Source organism: Quercus lobata, chromosome 4 (assembly GCF_001633185.2).
Source record: "Quercus lobata isolate SW786 chromosome 4, ValleyOak3.0 Primary Assembly, whole genome shotgun sequence".
Taxonomy (NCBI): Eukaryota; Viridiplantae; Streptophyta; class Magnoliopsida; order Fagales; family Fagaceae; genus Quercus; species Quercus lobata.
The window spans coordinates 53374985-53391399 of NC_044907.1; the positions used below are offsets into that span (position 1 = coordinate 53374985).

At 33.9% G+C, this 16415-nt stretch overlaps 2 protein-coding genes across 3 annotated transcripts; one reads left to right on the forward strand and one right to left on the reverse strand.

Annotated features, from left to right (window-relative positions):
- Positions 1–1986: 1986 nt before the first annotated feature.
- On the reverse strand, positions 1987–10312 carry LOC115986834 (tRNA (guanine-N(7)-)-methyltransferase). The gene is made up of 8 exons (XM_031110171.1): positions 9948–10312; positions 9688–9744; positions 9467–9542; positions 8411–8490; positions 8222–8271; positions 8042–8126; positions 7789–7887; positions 1987–2796 (listed from the first exon to the last, which is right to left on the reverse strand). The coding sequence occupies exons 1-8, from the start codon at positions 10170–10172 to the stop codon at positions 2572–2574; spliced, it is 897 nt and encodes a 298-aa protein (XP_030966031.1). The 5' UTR covers positions 10173–10312; the 3' UTR covers positions 1987–2571.
- A 1420-nt stretch (positions 10313–11732) lies between these two features.
- Positions 11733–14510, forward strand: LOC115983414 (pentatricopeptide repeat-containing protein At4g01400, mitochondrial). Of its 2 annotated transcripts, XM_031106083.1 has the most exons (3): positions 11733–13275; positions 13484–13566; positions 13884–14510. In XM_031106083.1, exon 1 carries the CDS (start codon positions 11781–11783, stop codon positions 13200–13202), a length of 1422 nt encoding a protein of 473 aa, XP_030961943.1. In that variant the 5' UTR covers positions 11733–11780; the 3' UTR covers positions 13203–13275; positions 13484–13566; positions 13884–14510. The 2 variants fall into 2 exon arrangements, with proteins under 2 accessions (XP_030961943.1, XP_030961942.1); XM_031106082.1 differs by lacking the exon at positions 13484–13566.
- The last annotated feature ends 1905 nt before the right edge of the window (positions 14511–16415 follow it).

A 16415-nucleotide genomic window follows, 5' to 3' on the forward strand; every position in this document is an offset into this window, starting at 1 on the left:
AATTCATACCCATGTAGATTGTATATAAACTCAAATTCCTATTTCCCAAAAAACTAAATATTAACCCAAACCAAAATTCAAGCAAAGTTATAAAATAGAGAGTGAAGACTTAGTGATGAGAAATTAAAAAAACACAATACCAAAACACATATTTATTGTTAAAAAAAAAAAAAAAAAAAAAAAAAAAAAACCATCAACCTTAATTACAATTATAAGAAAGAACAAAAATCTACCAAAAGAAAGTAGAGAGAGAGAGAGAGTGTGTAAGAACAAAGATATTATATGAATTAAATTTATGCTCCACACTCAAGTATATGAACAGAGATATTATATGAATTGAATTTATTCTCCACACTCTCAACGTTGGGAGTTATTTTCATATATATAATCAGATTAGTTGCATAGGATAAGATGTTTGAATACAAAATGAAACATTTGAAATACAAATGGTAGATGAGATAGAAAAGCATATGAGATATGAAAGTGTTCGTGCTTATCTTGAACTGTTCTTATCTACTGTAATATTTGAGTTTGATCTAATCTGATTTGTTGCCGTGTTTGATTCCTTATCAGATTGGAATGCTTCAATAGAGAGAGAGAGAGAGAATACTCACAATTTTTTTGTGGGAAAAATATAGATTGAATGAGAGAATTGGTATCGAATTTATACAAAATAAAATAGGGAAAAGAAGGGTCAAAATATAAAAAAGAAAAAAAATGAAAAAATTGTAATAGTAAAGTAAAGAGTAGTGGGGAGATAAAGAAGCAAAGAGAAAGGAGAAATGTTAGAAGAAGTGTAACAGTAAATGTAGACTAATAAGGAGAAGAAGAGTTTTTTTCTTCTTCTTCTTTTTAAAATAGGGAGAATAAAGTTATATTTGGTAATAGTTTTTATTTTCTATTTTCAAAAGCTTGTTTTTGGGAATATAAAGAAAAAAGCAATTTTCTGTATTTTTGAAATTAAAAACATGTTTAGTTAGTTGAAATTAAAAAACTAGTTTTTTGAAAAAAAAAAATAGAAAATATGTTGTTACTAGAATTGAACTTTAATGCTAACTCATTAAATGAGACAAATTTATTAAATTAAATACATATTTTCATTTACTTTTGAAAATTAGAAACTGAAAACAGTCTTTTGCATGTTTTCAATTTCCTTCACAAATTTAGTTTTGAAAACAGTTTTTGTTTTCTGCTAATTTTGGGTTGCCAAATAAGTTTTTTAGTTTCAAAAATAGAAAAAAAAATTGAAAATAGAAAATAAGGGGAAAAAACAGTTATCAAACATACCCTTAAAAAAAAAAAAAAAAGGTAGAAAATAAGTGAATGATGTAACCGTTGATATGGCTCAACAAGACCGTAACAACAATAAATGTTATGCTTCAGTTTTTAAATATATATAAATTTACTATCTTACCGTTAGTCATTTATTGGTAATTTGGTTCTGTAGAAATGCATACTATTATGTTGTTTGTCGAGAATTTCGAGATACATTTTCCTTTTCTTTTCTTTTTTCTTTTTTCTTTTTTTTGCTCTTTTTGAAATTTGCTCTCTTATATCATCACACATCCTTGGTGCGATGGTCACTCCACAAGTATAAATGCTTGTAGGGTGTGGGGGATAAGAGTTGGGATTCAAGTCTCTGGGAGAAAATTTCACACATATATACTAAGATTAAGTGAAAGTAAAATTTCTATCTTATATCAAAAAAAGAAATTTGCTCCCTTATCAAATTTTATACTCTATCATAGCATTCATAAATGCCCATTATAGATATGCATTACAATTTTAAAGCTGTTTTTATACATACTACCAAATGGTGCAAATGCACATATGATACATGATCATGGTGTATGCATGGAAAGAAGAACGGGTGAGAATATCTGGAGTACAAAAACACAGCAGGTGTAGGAGTTATAATTAGACACTCCAACGAGGAGCTAATTGCAGCAATAAGAAAGAGGAGATGGTCAGTGGAGTGGTAGAGAATGCAGCAATTCGAGCTATATATTTTGCACAGAATATAGGAGTACACAAAGTGATCAATGAAGTAAGTTCATTACAGATGAAGAAGACTGTTATAGAAACAGAACTGGACCTGTCGAGTGTGGGACAATTGATGGTTGAAGCAAGAAATGGATTAAAGGACTTAAGAATGTTTGTTGGACTGTTTGGTGGGTAGGCAGGAAAACAGGGTTGCTAACAGATCAGCATGGCATGTTGTTTGCATTATAGATGCTGTTGCTTGACCGGAGGATGCTCCAGTTTTTTTACCAAGTTATTTACTACTACCTATGTTTTCTTTTTTTTTCTTTTTCTTTTTTTGATAGGTGTACTACCTATGTAAGACAATTCAATTAATACAAATGCCTTTTTTTCTTTCCCAAAATAAAAGTCCCTACAAGATACCTCACAATAAATTAACCTAGCCACCTTCTTCTTTTGGTGGGGGAAGAAGTGAGTGACCCAATGGGGCGGGGTTTCAAATTTAAATTGATAGCCTTTATTTCAAAAGGCTGCATCTTGACAAGTGAACTGCTCCTTGGGATTAATAACAAAGAGCCTATAGATTATTTATGCCATCTTCTGGTACATCCTACGGAAAATTCTTGCGCCTTCTAATTCTGCATGAATTTCTCTCTCAGTCCTTATTCCCATTGGATTGCTCAACAACCATCCCTCATTGTCACACAAGACACTCTGGCTGAGGGCATCAATGTGATGAAGTACATCCACATCAGCATCAAACTGATTTCTCATATCAAGCGCCACTTCAAGCACATCAGACTGTATGAACACCTGATCAATACATCAAAATGAAATTTAAGACATGCCTAAATCTTGCATGTATGAAGGAAGTTTTGGTAAAATAGTATGTTCAACACAGAAAACTGGGTAGAAAATGAAGATTTATCCCTACATACTTGAAGCAAATTATAGCACCATTTGTTTAGAAAGAGAATTATTTTACTCATTTGCTCCTTTTAATTTTTTTTTTTCTTTCTGATGCGCCTGTCTAGAAACAGAGCATACATCATTCTATTAGGTATGAAAAACAACCCACAAAAGCATGTTAAAACATTGCATCTTACCCCAATTATCTAACTGAAAGCAGCTATATTAGCTCACAACACAACAGAATCTAAAAGGAATATTGAAGTCCAGGGTCAGAGTGATGGGGAACGTAAGCAGCAGCCCCTTTTGAATACTAGTAAGAGGAAAGGGAAGTCGATTTGAGTGCTCAAGAGTTTTTTAAGAGGGATTCAACCTATGACGTCCGCAATAGCTCTTTATCATCAGACCAAGACACCAATCAGTTTTTGGTGTAAGCAGAGATTGAACCTCAGATCTCTTATACAGCTATCAGAAACTTTACCAGTTAAGCTAACTGGAACCCACAACCATCAAGAGTTAATTTGAGATGTTTTGCATAATGAAAATACCTCTTGGGACCTTTCTTAGCTAGTCTGAGTTGTTTTGAATCTTTTTTTACTGCTTTTTTAGAAAAATACTGGTCTAGTTTCAAATAAAGTTTCCCTAAGCTTGCGCTTTTCCTTTTGCAGACCCATTTACAACCAATAGGCTTAATACCTTCTGGTTTGTCTACTAAGGTCCAGACTTGGTTGGTATACATTGAGCCCATCTCTGATTCCATGGCCTTTTTCCAATTCTCAACGTCCTTATCATTCATTGCTTCTTGATAAGTAAAAGGATCATTATCATGCTCCTCTTACTCCATTAGATAAATCTCGTTTAACAAAGTAAGTCTAACTAGAGGCCTGATAGTCCTTTTACTACACCGAATCTCTTGCATTTTGCTTGGTTCCATAGGCACTATTACTTGCTCTTCATTATTCTCATTCAACTCAGCCGTTGGTTCATCAATTTGTTCATCAAGAGAAACTTTGGCTCTTCTTTCATTTAAGCTATAATCTTCCTCAAAAAAATAGCATTCCTGCTCACAAAAACCTTTTGCTTGCTAGGATTGTAAAAATAGAAACAAGTAGACACCTTGGGATAGCCAACAAATAAGCATCTACCATTCCTTAGTCCTAGCTTATCCACATTAGACTTTCTAACATGTGTTGGACAACCCCATATCTTTAAGTGATTTAGACTTGGTTTCTTACCAGTCCATAACTCATATGGGGTGTTAGGAACTGATTTGGTGGGGACACTATTTAATAAATAAACAGCAATCTCCAAAGCATAACCCCAAAATGAGATTGGGAACTCTGACATGCTCATCATGGAACAAACCATATCTAATAAGGTTCTATTTCTTCTTTCAGCTACACCATTATGTTGAGGTGTGGCAGGGAGAGTCAGTTGAGAAATAATGCCATTTTCTTTTAGATATTCCCCTCCTCTTTCAGAGCGAAGAACTTTTATGCATTTTCCAACTTGTTTCTCAACCTCATTACGGAGTTCTTTGAACTTTTCAAAGGATTCAGATTTATGTTTCATTATGTACAAATAAACATACCTAGAATAATCATCAATAAAAGTAATGAAGTAAGAGAAACCACCTCTTGCCATGTGGTTCATAGGACCTCATACATCAGTGTGTATTAATCCTAATATATCAGTGGCTCTAGCTCCCTTTCCTATAAAGGGGCTTTTGGTCATTTTTCCTTGAATGGTAATTCGCCAGATTTTTTAGAATGGGTTGTACTAAGGCCCATGAGTCTTATTTGTGGAGGTGAATCAATTTCTATTTGGTTTAGATGCTTTAGTTACTTTTCTTTGTTATCAAGACTCCCTACTCTTTTCTAGGAAAAGGTTATTATAAGTCCTACTCTTTCATTCTTTCAATAGGTGGAATCCTACTCTTTCTAGGAAAGGATTTGAGGTTTTTAAATGTAGTCAATAATGGAGATAGAGAGAATTCAATTTAACAAAATTCTAACAGTTTATTTGGTCTTTGAGGGTATGATTGCCTCTACTTCCTATGTGATTGACTAGGGTTTATCTTTCTTTATTTCTTGTTCTATTCACTGTTTTGACATCAAACCATCAAACTCATTCAAAATCTTCTTTTTTATATAAGTAATTAGAATATTTTATTAGAGGGAAGGAACACTCAAATGTGAGTGCCCTTAGAAGAATTACTAACACACATTCATACCCCCCCAAAAAAAATAAAAGTATATTCAAACAAAGATCTCAAAAAACTATTCTTAATATCTAGCACAGAGTGCTCTTCATTCTCATAAAGTCCAACAATTCCTCTCTCCAAACTGCCCACATAATGCAATGTGGAGTAGCTTGCCACACAACCCTTAAACATCAAAACCTTAAAACCCTTCAAAATCTCATCAAGTACCCTAATTTAATGCTGAGTTTCTAAAGATCCTTCATCAAAATTGGTATCAAAGTAAAGCTTCTGCCCCCCATCAGAAAGTTACTCCACAAAAGCATGTTAAAATTTGCATTGAAGCCAATCACAATGACTAAAAGAAGAGATTCTTAAGCTCTCAATACAAAAGAATCTAAAATTGAGCATTTCACTTGACATAATCAAGAATTTGACATGCCTTTCATGATTAACTAAACAGTTGCTTATAAAATTACAATAATTACTTAATCACTTAATGCATAATTACATATGCTGAATTGTTGATGTACACCAAGAATTATTCCCTTTGCTCCAACAATCATTATGAATATCGCCACAATGACTATGCCCAAAAAGAAAAAACTTAAAAAAGGGTGTTAGCTATAATGAAAAATGGCTCTATCATAACAACATAATAGTATAAAAATGAAATTAATGACTTCATGGAATCCTAATACGGTTTCCATGGTCAGTTGTGGGGAAAGATTTAAATTTTCCAATGGAACCAATTTGGTTGATGGATGCAACCTTCAGATGTCTTATGGAAAACTGGAACCATTTGATTTACAACTATATTAGTAAGTTTTTAAGTTCCAAATTTACCAATTAAAAAAAGAAAGGAGGAAGGAAAAAAAACAAAGGATGATAAGGGTGGAGCTACTTGATTATGAATGCACTAGAGTTGGACAGCATGCAATAATTTACTGGGTCCATGGTTTACACGATCAAATCAAGAAACTCTCAATTCAAACCTAATCCGACCAATATGAAGCATCAAACAGACCAACTAATGGGCACAAAAGTGGAATCTCAAGCACAAGAATCATCAAAGATGAGCAACCGTAATGCCAGATACCCTCACCATCTCACAGGTCCACTTGAGATTCTCTAAGCTGAATTTCATATATCCTACAGACAACTTGAAAGAAATCTACCTTTTTCATATTTCCAGCCTGAGAAAGATTTCCTTCCATTGCCATATAGGCCCCTAAAAACAATGGAGCACAAAATTCATACCACATTGAATACAATAGTTGCTGATGCTTTCACTCCTTCCAAAATTTGCATGGCATTCAGCTTATTTACAAACCCATCACTAAAATCACCCATCTTGTTTTAACAAACCACATCAGTGACACTAAGTCCTTTTGCATCTCATGAACCATCTAAAGCGCTTTTCTTTTGCTTGGTAGAGGGGAGACCCACCCAGATGGAACTAAATTAACACCACCAAATTTGCTTAGGCTCTTACAACTTCATTTGAAGCGTAATAAACTACTACGGATTATGTAGGCTTTCATAGATGCCTCCAAACAACCCCACATAAATTCATTGATAGACACACCATTTCCATTTTCTTTTCTTTTTTTAACACACCAAACAATGAATCACACCAGGGAAGGAAAATTCAAATTCACTATTGCATTGTACTGCTAAATATCTTTCCCAAAAGGGAAACCCAACTTAATCCAAGCAGGAGCTGGGGACAAAACTGAAATTTTACCAGTGACATGTTTGCATAAAAAGGGAAGACAGGTTTGATAATAATTTCAACAGGTTTGGACTTTCGAAGACTAAAAAGATCAGGGCAAAACAGTGATTCAAGCATTTGGGTGATCCAGTCAGAGAGCCTATAGTTTAAGCAGAAACACCAATTACTGGGTCACTTTTTTTCTTGTTTGTCCCCCCCTTCTCTCTAGAGGAAAGATAGAACCAGCAAAAACACTACAAGGCAAGAGAAAGTTTCAATTTTGGAAAGTCGAAATGCCCTTCCCAATTGTTTGGCTCAGTTGAGGTCTTTTTAGTTGATAAATTCTAAAATATGAAAATTTTCAAAATCAAATTATTTTTGTTTTATTTAGATTATGTTGGCATTGAGGAGGTTCAGATAGGTGTCCGTGCCTGTGTATTGAATTATATGTTCCATTTCTGTGTATTGAATTATATGTATCCATGTGTGTGTATGTACATGAAAATGACTATGTAGTATGTACAACATCATATTTCTGTTTCATCAAGAACTTTAACATAGTATATATTATTTTGAGGATTTTCTTTTTCTTTTTCTAGTTTACTATCGATACAAGGTTGGTACATGAAAAAAAATAGCCTAGCCTTATGCCAAAGCTAAATCAAATGCACCTAGCACTATGTTCTTCAAGTAGCAAAAACTCTTCTCTTTCTTCTTCTTTTTTTTAAGTTCTGAATTAGTCACCTAACTGATCTACTGAGATGGTCCTGCTAAAGTTCCTAATCCTTAAGTTTCAGGATCAGATAGTGAAAGAGTCCCAGTAAACTTTTTAAGAGAGAGAGAGGGAATGATAGCTTAATATTGGGACAAGGGCTGTGTATCAAATAACTTTGAATAAAGAATAGTTTGGAGACTTAGACAACAGAAAAATGAGTACTGCAAATGAATTCTGAATCTATTGTGATATAAACTAAATAGATACCTGTCCCCCACGCATTAAATTCTTTATGATAGAATCTACCAAATGCTTCTGCACAACCCTTCTTTTATGATGCCTTTTCTTGAAATGAGGGTCTGGGCACTGCATATAAATAGGAGCCAAGAATGATTTTAGTTCAAGTCAATGATCATTATATCTCACCATTGGCTAGAATAATAACTTGGAGTAAATCCCTCTAGAATTAAACATGCAAAATAATTCTTCCTGAATGTTCCAGAATAAGAGGTTTACTCACTAGGATTGAGACTAGCATCAAGGGTCCAGGATATGTTGATACTAATTGATTGAAAGAAATTGTGGCATTAGCAAACAAGAAATGTCTGCAATTCAGGTCAAGCAATCCATTATTTAATCACCCATGATAAACAGTTGGTTTCTTGTTTTCACTGTGCAAAACAAAGTCTCAGGGCCATACATGTTGCTAAGAGCTAGCTCTTTTACCCAGAAGTTAGCACGCTTTACCAGCTGCACGTGGATAGAAAATGTTACGACATAAATTTAAAGCCCTCATACTCTTTGAAGATGAAAGAGTAATTATAAATTTGAATCAATCACAAAAACTCTAAAGCATATAAAGAGTAATCTAAGGAGTTGGTTCCCATACTTTCTGCCGTATTTCCAGCCCCAAATAATTTTTCTCTTCAGGATTTCTTTTCGCAAGCCATAAGAGAAATCTGCCACTACCTGGGGATATTTGTATCATTAGACCAGTACAACTGACGAGTTCTTAATTCTCCTCTCCAATGACTGAAAATAATGTAAAGCATTTAAAAAGGGTAACAGAACATTAAGTCACTAATACCATATGCATTTATCAAAAAAAAAAAAACATACAACTACCATATGTATCAAATTGCTACAATATCTTAAATAGCTTAACCATGCAAGACAAATCTCTCTCTCTCTCTCTCTCTCCAGTCCAGAGGCATATGAAAGTTAGAAGGTACAATTGAATTATCCTTCTATAGGGAATTCAATCCACACCCGAACAGAAGTAATAGAAACATAACGATTAAAGAGTTATTAGTTCTTGACTTTTTTGAAAGCGAGGAAGGATAAGTTCATAGTGTTTCATCTTTAGGTTTGTGTAATCTATATTCTATGACAATGACTTAAAAAGAGCACCCCTGTAACCATATGTATTTTCTCTGTTTTATCTGTTTTCTATTCATAAATTTTGAAAAAATTACAGCACTTACGTGCGTTTTATCTTTTAGCATTTTGTCCCGTCATTGCAAAAGTAATGAAAAATGGTATGCCTTAGGACTGGCAATGACATCTATAGTAGATGCAGAAAATATGAGAAAGAAAATGGATGCCAAAGAAAATAACTTCTGATTGAACTTTTTATTTTTGAACTGTGTTCTAAAAAGGTTAAGACTGGTATCTTCTAATTGACCTTGTATCTTGAAATTTGCACTCAAAGGCTAACAATTGCACTCGTTTAAAACAAAAATCTGATTTTTGACATGAAGGTTCTTAGAGATGCACTTGTGCAAGAGCAAGGCACAAGTAAGATATGGCCATCTTAAATGAAATTCCATGGATAATCCATTGTAGTGTGATCAAAGCAATATTGAAGCTCGTTAAATGAACTAGGTGCACATTATTAAGAAACAATAGTATACACTTTTCTAGATGAAAAAGATAAGGCATTTACCACTTCCAACATCCACCATGAGAGGCAATGTTGGGTCCTTGAAAACTTCATCCCAGTCTGGTGCATCCGCTGGCATCTACCCAGAAACAGAAGATTATTTATCTATTTCTCACTAATTAAAATTTTCTTTAAAAAAAAAAAAAAAGAAGAAGAAGACCCATTTTAGTAGTGAATAACTGTAATATTTGTGAAAGGAAACGCAGGCCCAATGAATTACATACAGAGAAAGAGGCACTCAGAGGGTTCACATGTTGCCGGATTCTGACATGACCCAACTCCTGCAATCCAATAAATAACCCCACAATTCACTCAAATATTTAAATTAAAAATAAAAATAAAAAATCACCCACAAGCCCCAGACAATATAACAAACTTTTATGGCTAATGAGAAGAAGGGGTCTCATTTTCCATCATATTATCAATATTGGTTCCAAAAATAACGATAATTTTTTAACAAGAAGAAGAAGAAGAAGAAAGAAACCTCAGAGACTTTGTGTGTGAGATTAAGGTCAGCATATTCTAAGGCCACCAGGTCTGGGCTTCTGAGAGCAGTAGCACAAGCATCACCCACCAAGTTACTACTGCAATAGCGTCGACCAGACAAAGATGGTATTCTTAGTAGGACTGAGCAAAGCCCTTCCTTTCTCAAATTCTTGTTCCAGCTATTAAAGTAGCGTAATACGCACAAGGAAGGAGCAGCCGCCATTTCATCCTCTCCCCTATGCCCTATACTATCTACTGTCCTTTCTTGGAAAACAAAATGTTGGGCTGCTCTTATTTTAGTTCCCCCAGTCACAAATCCTGGTAAAATAAAAAAAAATAAAAAAATTTTAAAAAAAAAAATGAGTTTCAAGTGTCAACAGGGACGGGAATGAGGCGGGTTTTCTATTCTTCGCTCTCGCACCCACTTTCGCTTCGGAGCGGTTTTTTTTTTTTTTTTTCGTCCCATTCCGGCAAGTACCCATAAGTTAGACAAAGTTTGGTACAAAAATAGTTGTAATTTTAAACTATAATTTTATTTAATATTTTTTTATTAGAGTTTAATTTTGTCAAATTCACTATTAAATTATAACTTCTTTTTCTTATATATTTTATACTTGTAAAATTTTAAAAAAAATTAAAGATTAATAGTTATATCATCAATAAATTTTTTAAATTGCATGTTTTTGTAGTTAAAATTATGCATAAAATATTAACTTATAAATCATATAGTAAATAATATCTGATTGACACAAAATTTGACATGAGTATTAAGAGAGTAAAGAATATGTAATTCAACAATTAGATTTTCAAAATATGTAGTAATGTCTATTTTATTGAGTAAAGTTGTAACCTAAGGCTACAACTAATTTTGTAACTAAATTTTGTCTTTTAAAGTTTATTTTGAATGCATTAAATTAAAATTCATAAAACATTAAAAAAAAAATCTAACATTACAAAACATTCTCAAAGCATAACAATACAATAATTCAAGTAAAAATAGATATAAAAACAATTCAAACATAATAATAAAACAATTAAAAAATATGAACAACGGCAAATATTAAAACATAAAAATATAAATTCAATAATACAAAATAATAATAATAAATCATATATTTATAAGTTAGAATACTAAAAACACATAGGTATATCTTATGAAAAAAAACCTATAAAAATATTTTTTTAATTATTTAAATATAAATAGGACGGGTGCGAGAGAAAATATTAATCCTCATCTCCACCTCATCTGTTATGCGGGGCAGATAAAACCTATCCATTAAGGGAGAAATTATAAGATCCTCATGGTGTACAAATTATGTGGTCTACCATTCCAATAAAAGACTATTAATTGTTTAAAATTGTGGAGTTTTAAATTAAAAACTGAATACTGATTCAGCAATTTTAAATAGATGGGAGTCTTTTACTAGAATGGTGAACAAATTACGTGGTCCACTATGAGAATTATATAATTTCTCCTAATGATGATTGAATTTTTTATCATTTAACCAAGACATCAATCAGTTTTGGTGTAGGTGATAATTGAAGCCTAGATCTCTGATTCAAACTTTATCAATTAAACTAACTAGAACCCACATCTACATAAACTTTCATATCTCAACCAAAAAATCACACAAAACTTTAACATGAACATGGTATCACACCCAAAATTCGACTCTGGTTCCTAAACTAAATTTGGTTGTCTTTAATCCGTTCAAAAATACTAATAATAATACCCATCACCAAACGTCGTCGTTTTTCTATTCTTCAAATGAGAAATTCACAAAGAATATCTCCTTCTCTCCTTCCTGAAATTTCAAACTCTGGCTTCAAAATGAAAATCACAAAGATGAACCGAGCTCCACTACCTTTGTCTTTTCTTCTCACTTGTTCAAATTCAACTGTAAAGACTAGAATTGTGACTCATTCCTTCTACTCCTCACTACCACAACACCCCCACCAAAACCAAAACCAAAACCAACAACAAAAACAACATTTTAACTCCAATACCCCAATTGGGTTGTCTCCATCTAGAGTCCAGAAGCTCATAGCCTCACAAACAGACCCACTCCTCGCCAAAGAAATCTTCGACTACGCATCAAACCAACCCAATTTTCGTCACTCTTACTCTTCCTACCTCACTCTAATCCTCAAACTTGGTCGCTCCAATTACTTCTCTCTCATTGACAAACTTCTCATTAGCCTCAAAACCCATCACTACTCTCTCCCCCCTTCTCTCTTCTCCCACCTTATCAAACTCTATGGCAATGCCAATTTACCAAACAAGGCCCTCAAGACTTTCTACACTATCATGGAATTCAACTGTAAGCCTTCTGTCAAACACTTGAACTGCATTCTTGAAATTCTCGTTTCTCACCGGAACTATGTCCGGCCGGCTTTTCAACTTTTCAGGAATGCCCACTGCTATGGTGTTGAACCCAACACCAAGTCTTATAACACTTTGATGCGCGCGTTTTGTTTTTGTGGGGATCTTAGTATTGCTTACCAACTGTTCAACGAAATGTTTAAGAGAGATGTTGTTCCCGATGTTGAGTCGTATCGGATTCTAATGCAGGGTCTGTGTAGGAAGAGTCAGGTGAATAAGGCGGTGGACTTGTTGGAGGACATGTTGAATAAAGGATTTGTGCCGGATACGTTGAGTTATACTACTTTGTTGAATAGTTTGTGTAGGAAGAAGCAGCTTAGGGAGGCTTACAAGCTTCTTTGTAGAATGAAAGTTAAAGGGTGCAATCCCGATATCGTTCACTATAACACAGTTATCTTAGGATTTTGTAGAGAAGGACGTTCGGTTGATGCTTGTAAGGTTCTTGAAGATATGGCATCAAATGGGTGCTTGCCAAACTTGGTCTCGTATCGAACTTTGATTAATGGTTTGTGTGATCAGGGAATGTTTGATGAGGCAAAAAATTATACAGAGGAAATGATATCAAAAGGGTTTTCTCCGCATTTCTCGGCTGTTCATGCTTTGGTCAGGGGTTTTTGTAATGTTGGTAGGATTGAGGAAGCTTGTGGAGTACTAGGCGAAGTCTTAAAGCATGGGGAAGCTCCTCATGTAGATACCTGGATGATGATAATTCCTAGGATTTGTGAAATGGATGAGACAGTAAGAACAAAGGAAGTTTTGGAAGAGGTTTTGAAGATAGAAATAAAGCATGACACTAGAATAGTGGAGGCGGGTGTTGGTTTGGGGGACTATTTGATTAGAAAGATACGAGCTAAACAATGGAGAAGTTAACTGTTTCATGATATACAGCTGACTGGTTTTTGACCCTTTATAATGTGAGGGATCCATGGGATTCTTGTTCCAGGTATGAACTTGTCATTCCCATTGGTTTTATTTGTTTTATAGTTGTACTTCTTGTAGCTCACCATATGATCTAGGCAACAGAGAGCTTGATAAGAAAACAAGATCAAATACCAAAATTTCTAGAATTTTGGTCTAGTTAATAGCTTGTTGCTCTTTTCTTTGAGTTAAGCTTTTGGAAGTGGACATGTGAGTATTATTGTAATTTTCAGTTTCCTCATTCAAGCGTGATTTGGAACTGGACAGTTATGGGAGCCAAATGGGTTTTGGACTTTGGTCTTGTGACTGATATTATGTGAGTTTGCTAGTTTAGTTTTCCTGTTAATTTAGTTTAGTGCCACTTCTTCTTCTTTTTTCTTTTTTTTCTTTTTTTCATTTCTAAGGGATATTAGAATGTGGGCTTGAGCAGGTGTAGTTTTGATATTCAGTGAATATTTCTATATTTTCGGTAATCATATAGTCTTCACCCTGTGTTTTTTGATTCAAGGCTTAGGAACAAAGTTTTAATGTTGGAGTATCTTTTTGCCAATGCTATTTCTGATTAAGTATAAGATCCTAGGGATGCTAACTTTAATTGAAATGGGTTATTGTTGTGGTTTGGCATTACTGCAGGGTAAAGATATGGCTACAGGGGGTTTTTCAAATTCACTTGGTGATGTAGATGCACAAGAACCAATGGCGAACTCAATCCAAATGGATTTTGACATTGATCTTGAGGAGCTATCCAAGAGGAAACAAGTTGATTATTCAAGTGCAATGTCAACTCAATCAATATCACACCAAAAAAAAAAAAAAATAGGAGTTCTGCTGCTTCGAAGGAAGATACCATTTATAAGGATTTGTCTATGCAAGTTGGAAAAGTTGCAGTAGCATTTGAAAAAAATTTACCAAAATCAACTTAATATGATTTATGATGATAAAAGGTTTTGATGAGGCTATGCTTGATTCTACATTTGACCATCTAACACAGAATGAATAACTAGCTAATTCATTCTTGTTGGCATGACAACCTATTTTGGATTTTTCAGTAGAGTTGTATTTTGGACTGCTTAAGATACTTATGTAGATGATTATATTTTGAACTATTTTAGATTATACACACACACGCACACATCTTCTTTGGATGATTTCTTTTTGTATAGGTATTTTTTTAATGTGTGAGAACTATTTTAGGTTGATTTTGTACTTGGTCAACATTATATTCAAGTTATGAATGAAAGCTTCGGTTCATGCAACCATTTGGAATTTAGAGGAAATATTACTAATTTTCTGTCCATGTCGGAAACTGGATTAATGTTTTTTCAGCTTTTTTTTTTTTTTTTTTTTTGCAAACAAACACTTGAAAAGTTTTTTAAACCATAAAATACTTTCCGTAAAACAAGTCATTTTCCAAAAAAAATGTTTTCCATCAAAACAAATTAAGCAACAGTGTTGAGTAGTTTCAACGTTAGCAGCAAGTGATGAATAATGATGTGTAGACTAGGTTTTTCATTTCTTGATGGTGAATTGTTTTCTTTTAGATAGAAAAATTGGCAGCAAATCTTGAACCAAGCTTATGCATGTTCATTATTTTTGGTCATGTCTGCTCTTTTTGGGCGTTCGACTTGATGGCAGTTGGTGTTTTTTATGGAGATGTAGAGGTTGCCGGCAGTGAGGTCATTTGTGTTGTCAATGATTATGATGATGGCATTGGGTATGGATCGTGTGGTTGGAAAGAGATAGAGGGATAGAAAAAACCCAAAGAAAAATACTCATTTACACTTTTTAAAATGGTAATATATAATGAAAGCTAATGACATTGACGAGAATTGAATTCACTCCAAACCATAAAAGACTTACTGTTTTATCAAAGTCTCACATTACAATTTAAGCAAAGTGAACTTGTCCCCAAAGTGTAACATTAGCAAAGTGTAAAAGTTATTATCAATTTTACTATAAATAAAAAAAATAAAAAAACTTACAAATGTGAAAATGAATCATAAATGTGATTATATATAGGGATGACAATTTTTCCCCGCCCCGCTTAACCCGCCCCTCCCCGCTTTGCCCCATGCAGGTTTTCCCCGCCCCGTAACCTTTACGGGGCGGGGATGGGGCAAGATTTTAGCCCCGCCCCTCCTCGTCCTTGCCCCGCCCCGTGTTGCTAAGGATTATAATTGTAAATTTTTTATACCCTAAACCCTACTATTTAAACAAGCATATCCATATTAGCTTATTTTATTCTATTTAATGTGGTTATCTGCCTTTATTTTGTTATGTATTATATTATGAGATTATTTATTTATTTATGATTGTCTTGTTAAACATTTAGATATATTATTCAATTTTTTCTAAAAATTGATTTTATTTGATGGGATAAATTTAGTTGTAATTTCAAGTATATTTTTATCAATGAAATAGGTTTCATTAAAAAAATTGTACTAGTTGTAGGGCATATTAACAAAAAGTAGAGTTTCACGGGGTAGGGCAGGGCCCCAAGGGGCTGTGATGGGGTGAGAAAGTTTTCCCCATCATGCGGGAATGGGGCAAGACAATACCATACGGGGTGGGGACGAAGACCCCATCCTTCGGCCCCGCCCCATTGCCATCCCTAATTATATATATATATATATATATATATATATATATATATTAGGTTCCAGTTAACTTAACTGGTAAATTTTTAAAGATTGAATAAAAAATTTGGGATTCAATCTTTGTCTATATCAAAAATCGATTGATGTCTTAGTTTAATGAAATTTAGGATTAAATTAGTAAATGTGTAAAGGGTTGTCCACGGGTCAATTTAGTAAGGTTTTAACCCAACTTGATCCAATCGGGAGATAGACACAAATCAGAGGACTCAATATCGACCAAGACATATCAAATAAGTTCGAATCAGGCTTTGCATGAGTTAAGTTGGTTTCGATCGAAATTGAGAAGGCAGCGGTGATCAGCAAATCCTGTCATAGATCTTTCAATTTCCTCTAGGTCTTGTTTGAGATCTTTGGGCAAAATCTTGGACAACAATGCGATTTAGGTCGGATTCTTGGCAGAGATGGAGGTTTCCTGCGAGATTTTGAGATATTTGGGGTGAAGGGTTGGTCGAGTATGTTTATATCAGGTGTCAAAGGGGAGACCCACTACTAGGTCTTGTTGGAGATC